Below are 19,390 nucleotides of genomic sequence, written 5' to 3'. Positions count from 1 at the left end.
GCTCGATCCCAGGACCCTGGGATCTTGACCCGAGTTGAAGGCGCCCAGGCGCCCCCATAAAATATTTTTTCTAAAGATTTTTTTTTTTTTAATTTTTAGGTAATCTCTATATCCCATGTGGGGCTGGAACTCATAATCCCAAGATCATGAATTGCATGCTCTACCAGCTACCCTGCAATAAAGTATTTTTAAATTAAGGTGTATATATATATGTGTGTGTGTGTGTATATATATATATATATATAAAACCCTGTGATTTTTTTTTTTAAAGATTTTATTTATTTATTTTACAGAAAGAGAGAGCACAAGCAGGCAGAGTGGCAGGCAGAGGGAGAGGGAGAAGCAGGCTCCTCACCAAGCAAGGAGCCTGATGCGGGGCTCCATCCCAGGACACTGGGATCGTGCCCTGAGCTGAAGGCAGCTGCTTAACCAACTGGGCCACCCAGGCGCCCTTTGTTTTTTTTTTTAAGACATGCTATTGAACACTTAATGAACTACAGTGTTGTGGAAACATACCTTTCTCTGCACTGGGAAACCAAAACATTTATTTGCCTGACTTTATTGTGACCTTTGCCTTAATTGTGGTGGTCTGGCACTGGACCTATGGTATCTCAGAGGTTTGCCTGACATCCCCATTTTACAGCTGAGGAAACAGGCTCAGTCCAAAGACATATGGTCAGTAAGTGCTGAGCCAGGCCTTGGGTGCAGTCGGCAAGTATCTGAGTGTCCATGGACATCAGGGCCTGCTGGTCATGGGGTAGAGAGCGATATTCGAGCCCCAGCTCTCCTGGAGTTTCCATGTGGTGAGCAGACGGACAATACACAATAAACAAACAGGGATGAAGGGAGAAGGACTGGGTGATAGTGGGGTGGACAGTGTTGCTATTCTGGATTGGAATCGGAGCCAGGCAGAGCTGTTTTCCTTGCTGTCCGGTACTGCCAATGATTGGCACATTGAAGTTACTCAATAAATATGTGGAAAATGAACCCTTCCTACCACCTTCAACCTGGCCACGTTTAACTCTTGTCTGATACACCAACATGGGGCCCAGCATCTTTTATAGCCTGGTCTGGGTGCTGGACGAACATTACTTCCACCTTTCTCCAACCACAGATGGCGAGGCAGTGCTCAGTATGATGCATGGGGCTTTTTGCTTTGGATGACTTCTTGGGAGAAGGTCTTGGGGCTGGGGTTACCAGCTCAAGGGTCATGGCCGTATTTACCACTCTGAGGTTCTCCCTGTGGACAGTGATAGGTCCCGTACTTTTCCTGAGCACCTACTGCATGCCGGACCCCATCTTCATTACACATTCTCACAGATCACTATGGAAAGTGGACTGCCCAGTAAATGGCTTCTCAACCTTTCAAAGCCTTGCTCAAACAGCCCCTGGCGAGGCTTCCCCTACTTCTATGGCAGAATTAGTCCTTTTTTGTGTAAAACCTATTATGTTAGCATCACGACCTGCCAAGCTTCTTCAGTCTCTGCCTGGTGGCCTTGCCAGAGTCGGCTCTGAGTGGCCAAGCCAAGGATGAGCTAATTAGAGCTACATTCAGGACTTAGTTTGGCTGCTGGGGAGGGAAGTGTTCTGTCCTCTGGGAAGTCATACCCTTCACACAAAGGAGTCAGGATGCCTGCCCTTGTCTCTCATCTTAGCCACGGGACCTCAGCTGCAGCAGGCAGTCTCTGCAGGAACTCAGTCTTCACATCTATAAATGGAAGCAATAATATATAAAACTTCTCCAACACCTTTAATAAGTCACCCTTTTCCTCCCGCAAGGAACTGCCATCCCATAAAGGCGTCTGTGGGTTCTAACAGCCCAAACCAGCAGATGCCAGAGTTATTTCAAACAACAGGGACCCAACTCTTATTTCTAGTGCCTTTTTCTCCTTGCCAGGTTTCTGGCATTCCCGAGATTACTAGGCGGCTGCCAGGGGATAGTGGGACAAAAGGTCTGTCACGAACATGGGCAGGCCATGAACATGGCCCCACCTCCTAACCAGGGTTATTTTTAGGCAAAGTCCTTGACTAGCTTATCTAAATGGCCCGACTGGAGACCTTGACTTTTTAGCTCTTCAAACATCCAATGGGACTCCCACCCTGCCTTCCTCCTAAGGCCTGGCTACTCCAGTACAGGCCTCCCCCTCCCCCCACATCTGTCTTGTCAAAAGCCCCCTTTCATGATAACGCTTTTGTCCAATAAGCCCAATTTTTTTTTTCTCGAAGCAAGTTCAGCCAAGTACACACTGTCTAAAAAGATTTTTGCTGTGGGCAGATGGAAATCCCGCAGAAGCCATTTTCTGTAATCCAGGCTCTTAATTTCCTAAGCAGCCTGGGAAACCTCTTGTCCCAGCTCATGTCCCATAAAATAGGATCTGTGATTTTTATACTCATCTGTAACCCACTTCCAGAAAGGATCGGGACGGCGGGGTCAAAGAGGAGTGAGGGACACCGGACTGTGTGGCCAATGGGAGCAGGGCGGTCGTCCCCCTCGGTGGGTAAAGGTGCGTTAGTCACGGTCACGGGGCTGCCTCCTGCGCGGGGGCGGGTGGGGCGCGCCCACAGAGCCAGCAGCCGCATGTCATTCACCTTTGGTCAGGGTTCCGCGCGGCGGTGGCGGCCCCGCGGGCCGGGAGCCTCTGGGCCCCGGCGTCCTCAGCACCAAGGACAGGGAAACTGAGGCCGCCGGCGGCCTCAGAGGGCGGGGTCACCTGTGCGGCCTCGAACCAGTCGCCTCCGCCCTCCCTCGGGCCCAGGTTTCCGACCCTGCGATCGTAACTCCTCCGGCTCTGGGATGGACGGAGCGTGGCCGCGCCTCCCGAGCAGCTCAGCCGCCGCGGGGAAATGTTACCAAAATACAGCCCCGGAGCTGCAGAAGGAGGTGCCTCGCCCCAAGCTCGTGCGGAAAGAGAAGCCAGCTTCCAGGCACCAGCTTCCTGTCTGCCCCGTGCCAGGCCCCGGCCTCTGATGTCCTAGGGCCCCCGGGGGGTCCAAGCAAGCTTTCGGCTGGCAAAGCCAAGCCCTAGATGCTCGAGGCTCGGGGGCCGGGCCCACTCGGCCTGCGCAACGCTCTAGAGCTGCCCCGCGCCTCCCTCGCTGCCTTCCAACCCCGCGACCCCCGGCTCCGGCCCGACGCCCCGCCCCCCGCGCCGGCCCCGCCCCGCCCCGGCCCCGCCCCCCGCGCCGTCAGCGCCCGGGGCGGGGGGCGGTGCCGCAGCCAATAGGAAGGTGGCGTGGCGAGGGCGGTGGCGGTTGTGATGCGCCGGGCCGGCGGGCGGCAGCCAATCCGCGGCGAGCTCGAGGGCGGGCTGTGACGCGAGCGGCGCTCCTCGTGCGGCGGCGGTATAGGAGCGAGCGCCGCGGGGAGCAGGACCAGCCGAGCGCCGCAGCCGCCGCCGCTGCCGCCGCTGCCCGCCGCCCGCTCCCTCCGCGCCGCCGCCCCGCGTCCGCCCGGCGCGCCCCCAACCGCCGCGCCCGCGCCCGGCCGGCCCGTCCGCGAGCCGCCGAGCAGCCTCCGCGCCCGGCCGGACCCTGAGCCTCGCTCTCTCGCGCTGCGGCCGCCCGCGCCTCCTCGGCCGCCTGCCCGGCATGAAGACCAAGTTCTGCAACGGGGGCGAGGCGGAGCCCTCGCCGCTCGGGCTGCTGCTGAGCTGCGGCGGCGGCAGCACGGCCCCGGCGCCCAGCGTGGGGCAGCAGCGCGACGCCGCCAGCGACCTCGAGCCCAAGCAGCTGGGCGGCCCGCAGCCGCCGCTCGCGCTGCCGCCGCCGCCGCCGCCGCCGCTGCCGCTGCCCCCGCCGCCGCCGGCCGACGAGCAGCCCGAACCTCGGACGCGGCGCCGGGCCTATCTGTGGTGCAAGGAGTTCCTGCCCGGGGCCTGGCGCGGCCTTCGCGAGGACCAGTTCCACATCAGTGTCATCAGGTCGGTGGCGGCGCCGCGCGGGGGTGGGCGCGGGGAGCCGCTACCCAGTCAGATGACGCTGGCCGGGCGGGGGCGGGGCGGGGGCGGGGCCTGCGGGCCGTGCTGGGGGGCTGGAGACCCCCTCCCGCCCCGCGTGCGATCCCCGCGGATTCCGCGACAGGGGCCCGCGGCCTCCCAGACCTTCCAGAAGGCGCTGCGGGACAGAAGAGCGGCTGCGGTGGAAAACGGGTCTCCTGCGGGCAGAACAATGCCGTGGACTCCCCGAGTGCGTTTTGTCCAGACGCTTCAGAATTTGGGATGTCCCTTCGCGGTTTGAGGGCCTTCGTTGCGGAGGGCTGTCGTGATTGGCTTCACAAAGAGAGTCACCTCGTAACTTTGCTTCTCGCTCCTGGAGTCCGTGGTTTGCTTTTCTCCCCGCTCTGAAAGAGTCGTTTGTTCGTGGCCGGGGGTGACATTTGCTCATCCCAGCCAGCTCTGTCCAGCCCTAGGGCTGTGTTAGGAGTTGTGGCTCCAAAAGTTAGCACCGGGGGAGAAAGATTTTCCCCCTCTTTTCTTCCTTTCCTTTTTTTTTTTTTTTTTAAGCTAAAAATATTTAGTCAAATTTGAAAGACAAGAAATGGATGTGTGCACATCTTCAGACTGAGCAGGAAAAGACTCCCGTGGTTTCTGTTGCCGCTCTGCGCCCCGAGATAACCATTTCACGGTGTGTGTGTGTGTCCTTCCATTTAGAACTTTAGAAATGCTGTTCTTTCTCTGCTGCTTTTCTTTTAACTGTTGGCCCGGTGGAGCGTCGCGTTAGACACTGACTGGGTGCCACTGATAATCCCCAAATCCAGCTGGGGTCATTCGATTCCTCTTCCGTGCCCAGTGTCCCAGCAGAGCTGCAGATTCGGCAGAATAAGGGAGCCTCACTTCCTTGCTGTGCCGCCGGCCCCTCGTGCAGATTTGCCATGAACAGTGAGAGTCAGAAGGTAGGGATCAGAAACAGGGGTGTTCAGGTAATCTCGCAGCTGCCTGATGATTTTTTTTTTTTTTTTCATGAAACTCTCCAAAACAATCACGTTTAGTTAGGCCTGAAGATTCTCAGTGAAAAGAACAGATGGAGCCCATCCTAGGTGGTACCACGCGTCTGTAAAATGAAAAACCTGGAGGGGCTGGAGGTCAGTGGCTGTTTGCTGACCTAGGAGGTCTCTGGTACTCCCCTCCCCCCCCAAACCCAGTGCTCTTGCCTGTTGCCTGTGAAGGTGTTTGGACACCCTGGGATCTGGCCTTCAGACATTTTTCTTTGGTCCCTTTTGGGAGAGTGTCACTGGTCAGTTAAACCTTTGTGTTTTGTGCAAAACTGTCACTGTAAGAGCGTCGAAGATGTGTTTTGTTTCTTTTCTCTAAGAATTAGTAGTCTTAGAAATGGTCTTAGAAGCTTTCCTTTTTGGTTTGGAGGACCCTTTAAAATGACTCATGGTAAACATTGCCTCTTAGTTCTGTTCTCTGGAATAAAGTGTGGTTATGGGATCCATTTATTAGGGAGAAAAGAGGTGATTTAGGTCACAGGAAGGGGTGACACCTAGCTTTTAAAAAGCAAAAGAGGCAGTTCAGAATGGGGAAAAGGGCTCCCCTTGGCTGACATCTAGTGACCCTCCACAGGCAGTTGCCTTTCCTGGGACTCCGGCTATTAGGTGTGACTGACCTTCACGATCTCTCAGCATTCGCCGAATGGGTGACCCCGTCGGTGTGTCAGACGTCACTGCCTCAACTCAGTCCATCGAGTCTGTCTCATGTTTCACCCTTTTGCTCCTTCCCACCCTGGTATATGCTTTTGCTGCTTTCCGTCTTTGAGTTGGTAACAGCAGCAGGCCAGAGCCCCAGGACCGCTTGCTCACACCCCGCCCCCCGACACCCCTCCTCTGCCTGCAGTGGCAGTTGAGGCCTGGTGAGCGGCTTTTGCCCCCACACCTGCTGTCTCTTCCCGGTGCTGATTGTGAGGCCGGAGCCCAGGTCCGCGTCCTTGCTTAGACCCTGTCACGGGAGCCGTGGATGTCCTTGCGCTCTGGGTTCCCTCCTCTGAATTGTTCCTTGTCCTGTTGTCAGGTATCCTCAAATGTTGTTACTCTTTATTTTAAAGTTCACGTGGCTTCCTGTAACTGGAGAATAAAATCCAGACTTGTTTGACTGCTTTACACTTGGGCCCCACCTCCCTTTCTAGAGTGGTTCCTTTTTGTTGCTGTTGTTTAAAAATGCCCCCCCCCCTTTACCAGCAGTGAGGAGTGGTGAGCTCCTTACACTGGATCCTGTATTTCCTGAGTGAGCTTTGTGCTTTCAGCCTCTAGGCCTGTCTGTGCTCTTATGCTCTGCTTGGCAGCCTGGTGTCTGCTTTTAAACTTCCTCCTTTAGGGGCGCCTGGGTGGCTCAGTGGGTTAAAACCTCTGCTTTTGGCTCAGGTCATGATCTCGGGGTCTTGGGATCGAGCCCCGCATCGGGCTCTCTGCTCAGCAGGGAGCCTGCTCCCCTGCCCCCCGCCCTGCCTGCCTCTCTGCCTACTTGTGATCTCTCTTTCTGTCAAATAAATAGATAAAATCTTTAAAAAAAAACAAAAATTGACTCTTCACTATTCTCTCACTATGATGACAGGTCTTTTAAAGATTTTATTTATTTATTTATTTATTTATTTGACAGGCAGAGATCACAAGTAGGCAGAGAGGCAGGCAGAGAGAGAGGAGGAAGCAGGCTCCCCGCTGAGCAGAGAGCCTGATGGGCTGGATCCCAGGACCTTGAGATCATGACCTGGGCGGAAGGCAGAGGCTTAGCCCTCTGAGCCACCCAGGTGCCCCATGACAGGTCTTTCTAATCAGACTATTGTTTGCCTGAGTCTCTCTAATCAGGGGTGGTATAGGGAAAGATTAGAATTATCATTACATTGGCGCGCCTGGGTGGCTCCTCGGTTAAGTGCCTAGCTCTTGATTTTGGCTCAGGTGGTGATCTCAGGGTCGTGAGATTGAGCCCTGCTTGGGGCTCTGCACTGGGTATGGACTCTGCCCAAGATTCCCCCCTCCCCCCACACTTACTGTCTCTCTCTCTCTCTCTCTCTCAAAAAAAAAAAAAAAGAAAGAAAGAAAGAAAAATTACTGCCCACACCCAGCCATCACAGCTGATGAGCAGGCCCATCAAATCAAGGGTTTGTTATTATCCCTCTCGTTGCCGGTTGGTAAGTCACAATCAGCTGTGACTTGAAATTGCAGATCTTTGCAAGATTTCATGAAATTTGATGGAAGAAATGTTTGAGAGCTTTTAAGTTTCACACAAATCTGTTGACACGTTATATCCCACGGACCCACTAATAGTTGAAAATTGATGGGGAAGAGGATACCCTGAACTCTCCCAAGTAGAATCATTTAGACATAAAAAACCAAGAGAAGTCATTGAAAAGACTGGCCAAGTCCTCAGGTATATTTGCACAGTGATGCAATAAAAGTCAAATAGGGAGTAAGTTGTGGTTTATGGTGTCATCACTAAGTTTTTTGATAAAATTATGCCAAAATTCCCTACTTAGTTTCCCTTTTATGTACACAGTTGAATTTTAACCTAAATTCTGTAGTATATGACTTCCAGTTTCATTTTTCAAAATAAATAAAGTTTCATTTACATTTTGTTTCTACTATTTGCTGTGAAAATTTGGTCCCTTAAGTAGCTTTACTTTTTTTCTTTAAGATTTTATTTATTTATTTGAGAGAAAGAGATAATTAGAGAGAACACAAGGAGCACCGAGAGGGAGATGCAGGCTCCCCGCTGAGGCAGGAGCCTGATGTGGGCTTAGTCCCAGGACCCTGGGATCATGACCTGAGCTGAAGGCAGGTGCTTAACTACTTAACTGACTGAGCTACCCAGGTGCCCTGCTAACTTTTAAAAATATTTTATTTATTTATTTATTTATTTGAGAGAAGGAGTGAGAGCACTAATGGTGGGGAGGCGCAGAGGGAGAGGGAGAACCAGACTGTCTACAGAGCAGGGAGCCCAGTGAGCACCCGGCTCGATCCCAGGACCCTGGGATCATGACCTGAGCAGAAAGCAGATGCTTAACTGACTAAGCCACCTGGGTGCCCCATGTGGCCTTATTTTTTTTTTTTTTTAAGATTTTAATTATTTTTTTTGATAGAGAGGGAGATCACAAGTAGGCAGAGAGGCAGGCAGAGAGGCAGGCAGAGAGAGAGAGGGAAGCAGGCTCCCTGCTGAGCAGAGAGCCTGATGCGGGGCTGGATCCTAGGACCCTGGGACCATGACCTGAGCTGAAGGCAGAGGCTTGACCCACTGAGCCACCTGGGTGCCCCATGGCCTTACTTAAAAAAAAAAAAAAATTAATAAACTTGGGGCCCCTGGCTGGCTCAGTTGGTGGAGCGTGTGACTCGAGCTCAGGGTCTCAGGGTCATGAATTTGAGCCCCACATTGGTCATAGAGCTTACTTAGAAAAAATTAATAAACTTGGGGTGCCTGGCTGGCTCAGTGGGTTAAGCCTCTGCCTTCGGCTCAAGTCATGATCCCAGGGTGCTGGGATTGAGTCCCGCATCGGGCTCTCTGCTCAGTGGGGAGCCTGCTTCCTCCTCTGTCTCTGCCTGCCTCTCTGCCTACTTGTGATCTCTCTCTCTATCCAATAAATAAATAAAATCTTTTAAAAAAATGTTTAAAAAATAAAAAATAAATTAAAAATTAATAAACTTAATTTTTTTAGAGCAGTTTTAGGTTCATAGCCAAATTGACCAGAAAGTACAGCGTTCCCATATACCTCCCCCCACCCCCAGCACACACACACACACACACGCACACACACACATACCAGAGTTGTACATTGGTTACAGTTGATGACCTACACTGATATCATTATCACTCAGAAGTCCTTAATTTGCACTAAGGTTCACTGTCAGTGTTGTACATTGAGTGGGTTTGGAAAAACGTATAGCACAAATCTACTATTAAAGCACCCTGCAGAGTAGCCTCACTGCCCTAAAGGTCCTCTGTCCTCTGTCTGTCCCTCTCCACCGAACCCCTTTTCTCAGATGTCCTGTGATTGGAAGCATAAAGTGTGTCGTCTTTTCAGATTGGCTTCTTTCCTTAATAGTGTTCATTTAAAAGTCTCCTTTGTGTCTTTTCATGGCTTACCATATCATGATTGTGGATTTCATTTTAGTGCTGAATAACGTGTCAACATTCAGATGGACCTTGGTTTTATCCATTTACCTACTGAAGGACATCTTGGTTGCTTCCAAGCAGATATGACTAAAGCTGCTATAAACATCCATGTGCAGCCTTTTGTGTGGATGTAAGTTTTTAACTCTTTGGGTAAATATGAACGTGTGCGTAGCTGGCTTGTATGGTAAAAGCACGTATTGTTCTGTAAGACACGGCCAGTCTGTCTTCCAGAGCGGTTGCGCCGGCCTGCCTTCCCGCCAGCAGTGAGCGGGAGTTCACCGTGCTCCGCATCCTCTCCAGCATTTGGTGCCAGCATTCTGGATTTTGGCCACTCTGATAGGTGTGCACTGGTATCTCATTTTAATTTGCGATTCCCTAATGACATGTGGAGATGTGGAGAATCATCTTATGTGCTTACGTGCCTTCTGTATATCTTCTTTGGTGACGTGTGTGTTTAGATCTTTTGCTCATTTTTTAAGTCAAGTTGTCTATTTTCTTTTTTTTTTTTTTAATTTATTTGACAGCGAGAGAGGGAATACAAGCAGGGGGAGGGGGAGAGGAACAATCAGGCTTCCCAATGCAGGACTTGATCCCACGACCCTGAGTGGAAGGCGGATGTGTAACGACTGAGCCACCCAGGTGCACCGATGTTGTCTATTTTCTTATTGTTGAGTTTTAAGAGTTCCTCATATCTTTGGGCTAATAGTCCTTTACCCAGTGTGTATTTTGCAGATATAGTTTTTTCTTTTATTTTTATTTATTTAAGATTTTATTTATTTATTTGACAGAGATCACAAGTAGGAAGAGAGGCAGGTAGACAGAGAGGAGGAAGGAAGCAGGCTTCCTGCTGAGCAGAGAGCCCGATGCAGGGCTCGATCCCAGGACCCTGAGATCATGACCTGAGCCGAAGGCAGAGGCTTTAACCCACTGAGCCATCCAGGCGCCCTGGATTTTATTTTAAAGATTTTAAAAGATTTTTTTAAAAGATTTTATTTATTTGCCAGAGAGAGAAGACAGCGTAAGAACACAGGCAGGGAGAGCGACAGGCAGAGGGAGGAGCAGGCTCCCTGCTGAGCCTGATGCTGGCTGGATCCCAGGACCCGGGGATCATGATCTGAGCTGAAGGCAGATGCTCAACTGACTGAGCCACCCAGGCGTCCTTGCAGATATTTTCTTCCAGTTTGTGGCTGTCGCCTTATTTTCTTGAATAGTGTCTTTGTGCAGAAGTTTTAAATTTTAATGAATTCCAGCTTATTAATCATTTCTTTCATGGATTGTGCCTTTGGTGTTGTATCTAAACTCTGACGGTGACAAGTAAGGTTGTTTGGATGACTTCCTGTTACAGTCTGGTTTGTAGTTGTGCATTTTACATTTAGGTCTAGGATCCATTTTGTGTTAACTTTTGTGAAGGATGTAAGGTCTGTGTCTAGATTTCTTTATTTTTTTTAAAGTAGGCTCCATGCCCAGCGGTGAAAGCCAGTGCAGGGCTTGAACTCACAACCTTGAGATCAAGATCTGAGCTGCAATCCAAAGTCGGACACTTATGCAACTGAGCCACCCACACATGCCCAGATTTCATTTTTTAACTGTGAATGTCTAGCCATTCCAGCACCATTTGTTAAGACTGTCCTTTCTCTATTGACTTGCCTTTGCTCTTTGTCAAGATCAGTGGACTGTATTTATATGGATCTATTTCTGGGCTCTGCCCTCTGTTCAATCGATCTGTTTGCCCATTCTTTTTTTTTTTTTTCCCAAAGATTTCATTTATTTATTCAACATACACAGAGAGACAGAGCACAAGCAGGGAGGGTGTAGCAGGCAGAGGGAGAGGGAGAAGCAGGCTCCCTGATGAACAGGGGGAACCCGACATAGGACTGGATCCCAGGACCCTGGGATCATGACCTGAGCCGAAGGCAGTAGCTTAACCAACTGAGTCACCCTGGTGCTCCCATTTGCCCATTTTTTTTTGCCAGTGCCACACTGTCCTGATTGGTGTTGTGGTAAGTCTTGATGTCACGTAGTGTCAGTCCTGACTTTGTTCTCCTTTAATACTGACTTGGTTATTCTGGGTGTTTTGCTTCTCCATATAAACTCCAGAGTCAGTCTGTCAATACTGATAAAACAACGTGCTAGGATTTTGATTAGGATTGTGTTGGATCTATACATCAAATAGGGAAAAACTAGCATCTTGTCGATATGCTGAGTCTTCCTATCCATGGACATGGACTCTCCATTTTATTTAGTTATTCTTTGATATCCTTCATAGGAGTTTTGTATTTTTCCTCCTATAGATCTTGTACATATTTTGTTACATTTATACCTAAATGTTTCATTTTTTGGTTGCTGATGTACATGGTAATGTGTTTTTAATTTTAATTCCTCCTTGTTCATTGCTGATATATGGGAAAGTGAAAGTGATTGACTTTTTTTTTTCTTTTAAGAGAGGGTGGGGAGGTACAGAGGGAGAGGGAGAGAGAAATCTTAAGCAGACTCCATGCGCAGTATAGAGCCCAATACAGGACTTAATTTCACAACCCAGAGATCATGACCCGAGCTGAAATCAAGAGTTGGAGACTCTTAACAACTGAGCTACCCAGGTGCCCCATGATTGACTTTTATATGTTAACTTTTTTTTTTTTTTTAAAGATTTCATTTATTTGAGAGAGAGAGAATGAGAGAGAAGGAGAAGGGAGAGCATCAGAGGGAGAAGCAGGGAGTCCGATGTGGGACTTGATCCCAGGATTCCAGGATCATGACCTGAGCCAAAGGCAGTCACTTAACCAACTGAGCCACCCAGGTGTCCCTATACGTTAACTTTTATATGACTTTTATGTCCTGTAACCTTGCTATAATTCTTAATTAGTTCCTGGATTTTATTCTCAGTCTGGTCTCTTGGCTTGTCCAGCTCCTGATGCCCATGTTCTCCTTCCGGGTTTTTCCCTGCAGCACACCCCTCCACTATCTCACCATCCTCTATCACCCGGTGGAGAATCTTGTCCTGCCCTTGGACAGCCCTTGTCTTTAGCTTTTCATGAGTCTGTTTTGCATCTACAATGAAGTTGTACTCTCCATGTCTTTTATACATGTATGTATATACGCAGGCTCTATACCCAGTGTGGAGCTTGAACTCACAACCCTGTGATCAAGCATTGCATTCTCAGGGCGCCTGGGTGGCTCAGTTTGTTAAATGTCTTAACTCTTGCTTTCCGCTCAGGTCATGATCTTGGGGTCATGGGATCAAGCCCCACATTGGGCTCTGTGCTCAGTGCCGGGTCTGCTTGGGATTCTCTCACTCTGGCCCTCCCCTCATGCACGTGCACTCTCTTTGTAATGGAAAATGAATAAATAAAATGTTAAAAAAAAAAAAGTTGCATTCTCTACCAAGCGAGCTTGCCAGGTGCCCCCCCCCCATGCCCTTCATTACATATTTACACATCTCACTGTGGCCGGTACTGTTTTCTGCTGAGTGTCCCAGTAGCCCAGGGACTTACAATGAAACAGTTAAAAGAAAAAAAAAAAAGTGAGGCCTGGGAGGTCCATGTGAGCGGGGCCTTGCTGGGGAGGCACTTTATGGAGGAAATGGCAGCAGCGCCTGTGCTCTGACAGATGGAAGACCCTCCCGTGTGACAGAGCGGCCGGACTCGTGCTGTCTTCCGGGGGTGCTCAGAATAGTGACTTGGGAGCAGAATTGTAGGAACCTGTTCTGAGGCGCACTTGGTAGCGCCCGGACACAGTTTTGATTGTCACGATTGGATGGTGGCACCGCCGGCCTCCAGTGGGTGGGGGGAAGGGGTACTGCTTACCATCCTACAGTTGACAAGACCGCTCCTGCTCTGACTCCGACGAAGAATCCTCGGCCCCGTGTGTCGGCGGTGCTGAGCTGGAGCAGCCCTGCGAATAGAGGGCTAGAGACCAGCTTCCTCTCCGTCTGGCGCAGTCCCGCACGTGCGCTTTTGCTTCCAGTTGCTGCTGCTGAGCCGCTGACAGGACCTCGTGTGATCATCACAGAACCCCCGCATTAGATGCCGCTGCATTATTTGATGGTGAGAAGGCAGGCTTAGACGGCATCGGGTCTAAGCCACACAGGTGTCTGGGGAGTCAGCCATTCACCAAGGTCAAAGGCTCTTCCCTTAACTCTGCCTCCGGGCTTGGGGTTAAGGCACCTGTTCCTGATTACCGCACACTGATGGTGTCCTTCCACTGAGTTGGCTCCCTGCCCTCAACCTGAACCACGGTTGTTTCAAGTTGAGTTTTAGATGGTTAAAAGAGATTTTGCAAATATCTGCACCCCTCCTTACTTCATTTGTGCTCCAAATTCATTGGCTGTTTTGGTATGTCCCTGTTCTTTCTATTTTCCGTGTATCCCGTCCTTGGACTTGTGGATCGTTTTCCTGTTTAGAGAGTGGTTATGTTTGATCCCCCCCCCGCCCCCGCGCGTCATCTGACTTTTAGAGAAAGTGAAGTTTGGGGGGATGCCATAAGCCTCAGGGAGCCGGAGTCCTGCATGCTGGGCCTGATACCATGTAACTGGCGGACAGTCTGCAGAGCTGTCAGGGGCTCATTTAGTTTTCAGCAGAATACAGCTGGCTGGTTGCAGCCCAGATAACCTCCCAGCTTCATTTAGCAGACAAAAATGTTAAAGATTTTTCTGGAGCAGGTGGGTTCTCGGGTTTATCATTTCTGAGCATTGAGCTGATGCACCTACATGTGGGTCTTTCTAAATGATGAAAAATACACAGATGTTGTAGGAGATGAATGGGTAAGCAAAGTGTCACACTTACATGGGCCATTAGGTGATCTTAAAAAAGGAGATTCTGATACCTTCTACAGCACGGGTGAACCTCAAGGACTAATGCTAAGTGAAATAATTGCAAGTCACAAAAAGCCGTAACTGTGTGATTTGACTTCTGTGAGATCTGCAGTGTGGTCAGGTTCATAGAGACGGAGTAGACTAGGGTGGCTGAGGGCCAGGGGAGGGGAGAGTGGAGAGTTCGTGCTTAATGGGCACAGTTTCAGTTTTGCAAGATAAAAAGAGTTCTGGACGGGGCGCCTGGGTGGCTCAGTGAGTTAAGGCTCTGCCTTCGGCTCAGATCCTGATCTCGGGGTCCTGGGATAGAGCCCCACATCGGGCTCCCTGCTCAGAGGCCAGTGTGCTTCTTCCTCTGCCTGCTGCTCCCCCTGCTTGTGCTCTTTCTCTCACTCTCTGTCAAATAAATAAAATCTTAAAAAAAAGTATTTGCTGGGGGCACCTGGGTGGCTCAGTGGGTTAAAGCTTTTGCCTTTGGATCAGGTCGTGATCCCAGGGTCCTGGGATCGAGCCCCGAATCAGGCTCTCTGCTCGGCAGGGAGCCTGCTTCCCCCTCTCTCTCTGCCTGCTTCTCTGCCTGCTTGTGATCTCTGTCAAATAAATAAATAAAATCTTTAAAAAAAATGTATTTTTTGGGGGGGCCTGGCTGGCTCAGTTGGTTGGGTGTCTGCCTTTGGTTTGGGTCATGATCCTTGATCTTAGGGTTCTGGGATCGAGCTGCAAATCGGGCTCCCTGCTTAGTGGGGAGCGTGCTTCTCCCTCTCCCTCTGCCTGCTGCGCCTCCTGCTTGTGCTATCTCTCTGTCAAGTAAATAAATAAAATCTTAAAGTATTTTCCGTAGGAAAAATGCTTGAAAACATTGAAGCCACTTCTAGATGCAAATGCAGAGACTAGCTCAGAAGCTCTCTCCTGTATGTTTGCCTTTCACTTGTAGTTAAAACTTGTTCTTCAGCCAAATCACCGGCTACTACTTCACCACAAACCGCGTACTTGAATGTTGGTGTGACATGCACAAGTGCCCAAGATCTATACTGTGTGTGCCAGCTTCCTGATGCAGATGTGTGCAGGTGGGTCACATCTACTGGACTACTCAGCTTTCTTCCTGGGGCTGAGAAGGTTTTGATGATCTCATCGCCTCCGTTTGGCTGCCTTTTGCACATAGAGTGTATTTACAAGCTATGTGAACTTTTCAGAGCAACCAGAATTGACTGACAGTTTTCATGGCCAACAGCTGATGTAGTATTCGATGTTTTTGGTAAGGTGGGTAGAAAGTCTGGAAGGTTTTCTGAAGTGATTGTTGTTTCCTCTGTATGTGTTTTGGAACCAAGAGGACAGCTCCTGCGGCTTTATGTCTGGAGAAGGATGGAGGAGTATACGGGCGCTTGTGCTGCCCCACCTGACAGGCTGGATGGTAGGAAGCCGAGGAGTCGGTAGGAAGCCGAGGAGTCGTGGGGTAGCTTTTCCAACTTCGCTTTTTCTCTCTGGTTGGATCACTTCAAATGACTTGTTTTCAGTGTTTCAGTGGGGAGCACTTCTGTCACCTCTGGCCGCCCAGGCGAAGTACAGTTGTGTACTAAATGGTGATGACCCACTGTGGAAGGCAGGGGCATTGTCTCATATGCCTTGTAATAGGGAAATGCCCTTTTTCCTTCTTCCTCCTTGAAAATCTCCACATTGCTGTGAAGTCTGGAAATTGTACTTAATGGCTACATGACAGAGTCACCCGTTTGAATTATGATGACCTAGTAGCAGATGGAGAGGAACTTGATTTATTTTGCACTTTGCGGGTTTTGAGTTTTTTGTGGATTTACTCTGGATGTCAGTAACGTGTAAATTTCCCTGAGCTGCTTTACTGTCCAACACAGTAGTGTCCTGTGGGAGAGGAGGGTGCTGCAGGATCTGGGACAGTGGAGGTCATGCGGAGAAAAGTAAGTTGGAGAAGAAAAAAATCTGGCACTTTCTCTGCAGCTGAAGTTCAGTTGGAAAATTCACCAAGAAGTAAATTATCCCTTATTATTATAGATTGATAATGGATAAGAAAATCTGTTTGTGACTTGAGGCAGGAAATTTACAGTAAATGCTCAATTAACTGGGTCCCAACTTGCTGAAAATTTTCCTTCTTCTTTTTTTTTTAACCACTCCCGTGTCCATAAAATCAAGTAAAGGGTGAGATTTGTGCTTATCAAACTGGCGTGCGCGTACTCAAGCCACAGTGTGGTCTTAGAGATCTGCCCAGAGAGCTAATTTTATTAGTGGCTTCAGAGAGCAGTTCATATTTGCCAGTTTGTTTATTAAAACAGAAAACTGGTATATTATGGAATAGAAGAGAAGACACCACCTGGGTAGATACATGAACTCTTGCGTTTAGATTTTTGACAAGAATATTTGTTAATCTCTAATTGTCTTGTCTTAGTTAGGATGATAAGTCATAGGTACTTGATGATTAACTGGGAAGTCAAGTGAGCTCCCTCCCTTCCTGAGCATTGCTTTTATTTGTGAAGTGATTACAGAAGACATTTGAAAAAACAAAGGTTATTTTGGTTCATTTTGTTAAGAAGTTTTTTGAGGGGCACCTGCCTGGCTCAGTCGGTTGAGTGACTCTTGGTTTTGGCACAGGTTGTGATCTCAGGTCGTGAGATTAAGCCCTGCAGTCAGGCTCCATGCTGGGCATGGAATCGGTTTGAGATTCTCCCTCTCCTGCTGCTGCTCCTGGTTGTGCTCTCTCTCTAAAACAAATCTTTAAAAAGGAAGAAATAAGAAAGGAAGGAAGGAAGGAACCCAGGCAGACATACATCCTGTTATAGGACCGGGTGACATTTGTGTGCCTCGAGGATAGGGTCACATGGAGAGGCTGAGGATCCTGCAGGTGTCTCTGACCTTTTCAGGGACTCCATGTGACTAACGAGAACTGCAGACAGATACAGTATATGAGTTGCCCCTTGTCCATTTATGTGTGGATTATGAGGGAAGAAGCTTGGGTGTCGGTAAGGTGTGTATTATCAGCGAGGAGGCAATTCATGCCTGAAGTCATGCTCATACTTTGACTACCTTCTCCTGCCCTGGTGCTGTTGAAAATGCCATCTCTTCTGAGTTTTCCTGTCTGATTCCCTTCATTTTCCTGCCTTTGCATTTGGCCTTTCAGCTCAGTGGTGGAATTTAGGGTGCTGCATTAAAGAGCACTGTGCAGGGGCACCGGGGGGGGCTCAGTCAGTTAAGCATCTGCCTTTGGCTCAGGTCATGATTCCAGGATCCTGGGATCGAGCCTCCTGTCCAGCTGCCTGCTCAGTGGGAAGTCTACTTCTCCCTCTCCCTATACCCCTGTTAATGCTCTCTCTTGCTTGCTCTCTCTCAAATAAATAAATAAACTCTTAAGAAAAAACAACAACATTGTGGAAGCCCTTCTGTGTGGAGATGGCCATGGCTGTTAAAGCATTAAATAAAAACTTTGAAAAGCCAAGAGAGTATGAGCAGAATGGAAATGAGTCTATAGGAGGAGGGCAAAGGGCAAGAGAGATGCATGTTAGCCGAGCTCCCCTCTCTGGACTTTACTTTAAAATGTTTCTCTTGACAGTTTTTGTAATGCCTTGGGTGCCAGGACTGTGGGACCCTGGCAATGAGAGGGTAGGAGGAGAAGAGAAGGTGGTGGGTTTTGTGTGTGAGAGCCTTCTCTTATGGCCTCGAAGTTGAAGGGAGGAAGGAAAAGTGGCAAAAAGATAGGTGGGAAGGAAAAAAAAGAAGAACCTGGTCAGGACCAAAGGAAAAGGACCTCTGGTAGCAGTGGTGGGGGGAGAAGCTCCGTGTCCAAGTGGAGTAAGAAAGGGTGTTCGAAGCTGGGAACGCAGTGCAGCCCTGCAGAAGTTTCCTGAAACTGGGTGACTTTTCTCATTCCAAAGCTCTTAGTGATGTTTCTTTCTCCAGATCCTAAAATCAGAGGAGTCTTTTTTTGTGGGCTTGATTGCTCTTAGGATCTAGCAGTTTCCCTAGAAGTATTTGATGGTTAGGAGCAGATTTTAATCAAATGACGATCTCCATGAATAAGACACAGAGGTTTAATGTTACGAGGTTGGTTCAGATAAATCAATGAATGTTCGATCTGCAGTTAACTACTTAAGGCAGAGTGGTTATCAGGTTCAAAAAGAAAATTGATAGCTTTATTGAGAAATCATGAAGTTCACCCTTTTAAATTCAGTTCAGTGATTTTTAGTCTTTTTATAGGGTTCTACAATAATCACCACCATCTTTTCAGAACATTTTCATTAACTCAGAAATAAATCCTTTACCATTAGCAGTCTCTCCCTGTGATCCCCACAACCAGTAATCCAGCTGGTATCTTCTGGACATTTCATGTAGAAAGAATCACACAATATGTGTGGACTTTGGTGACCACTTCCTTTAACTTAGTATGTTTTCAAGGTTTATTTGTGTCATAGCACATACGGTACTTTGTTCTTTATGGTTGAGTAATATTCCATTCTGTGATACACCACAGTTGATGGACTTTTGAGCTTTTCTGTGTTGTGGCTATTATGGACGTTTGTGTACAGTGTTTGTGAGGACATCGTCCAGTTCTCTCGGGTGTATGTCTAGGAGTGGAACTGGTGGGTCATGTGGTCACTTGATGTTTATCCTTTTGAAGCTGTCACGGATCTTTCGAAGCCTCTGTCACAGAGAATCTCTGTGGACCCAGGCAAATTTCCCCCATTATGATTGAGGAGATACTGGACAAGGTTGTCACTGCTTTGACCCACTGTGGTCTTTATCAGCACCGTGATTTCCTTTGCTAGCAATCATCTTGGTACATTGCCAGCTGACTTTTTTTTAAAGATTTTATTTATTTATTTGACAGACAGAGATTATAAGTAGGTGGAGAGGCAGGCAGTGGGAGAGAGGAGGAAGCAGGCTCCCTCCTGAGCAGAGAGCGCCATGCGGGACTCGATCCCAGGACCCTGAGATCATGACCTGAGCCGAAGGCAGAGGCTTTAACCCACTGAGCCACCCAGGCGCCCCATCTTTTTTTTTTTTTTTTAAGATTTTATTTATTTATTTGACAGAGAGATTACAGGTAGGCAGAGAGGCAGGCAGAGAGAGAAGGGAAGCAGGCTCCCTGCAGAGAGTGTGATGCGGGGCTCGATCCCAGGACCCTGGGATCATGACCTGAGCCGAAGGCAGAGGCTTTAACCCACTGAGCCACCCAGGCACCCCACAGGTGCCCCATCTTTAAAAAAACTTTTAAGGGGCACCTGGGTGGCTCGGCAGGGAGCCTGCTTCCCCCCTCTCTGCCTCTGCCTGCCTCTCTGCCTACTTGTGATCTCTGTCTGTCAAATAAATAAATGAAATCTTTTTAAAAAAACTTTTAAGATTTATTAGTTTATTTGAGAGAAAGTGTACAGAGTGAGAGAGAGAGCACAGGCGGGGGTGGGAGGGGCAGAGGGGAAAGGGAAAAGCAGGGTCCCTGAGCTCCCTCATTGAGCTCCCATGGGGCTCA

At 49.0% G+C, this 19,390-nt stretch overlaps 1 protein-coding gene across 2 annotated transcripts in view; it reads left to right on the top strand.

Annotated features, from left to right (window-relative positions):
- The first annotated feature begins 3,522 nt into the window (after positions 1–3,522).
- The window catches only part of CHKA (choline kinase alpha), a 58,950-nt gene continuing 43,082 nt past the window's right edge, over positions 3,523–19,390 (top strand). For both annotated transcript variants that reach the window (XM_032879667.1, XM_032879666.1), the window contains exon 1: positions 3,523–3,920. In XM_032879667.1, coding sequence (XP_032735558.1) covers positions 3,589–3,920 — 332 coding nt within the window. In that variant the 5' untranslated portion in view covers positions 3,523–3,588. The remainder of the gene's footprint in view (positions 3,921–19,390) is intronic.

This window comes from Lontra canadensis, unplaced genomic scaffold, assembly GCF_010015895.1.
Source record: "Lontra canadensis isolate GAN:19392208 unplaced genomic scaffold, GSC_riverotter_1.0 scaffold66, whole genome shotgun sequence".
NCBI lineage: Eukaryota > Metazoa > Chordata > Mammalia > Carnivora > Mustelidae > Lontra > Lontra canadensis.
Note: the sequence above shows the minus strand (reverse complement) of the source record. Positions and strands in the feature narration are given on the sequence as shown.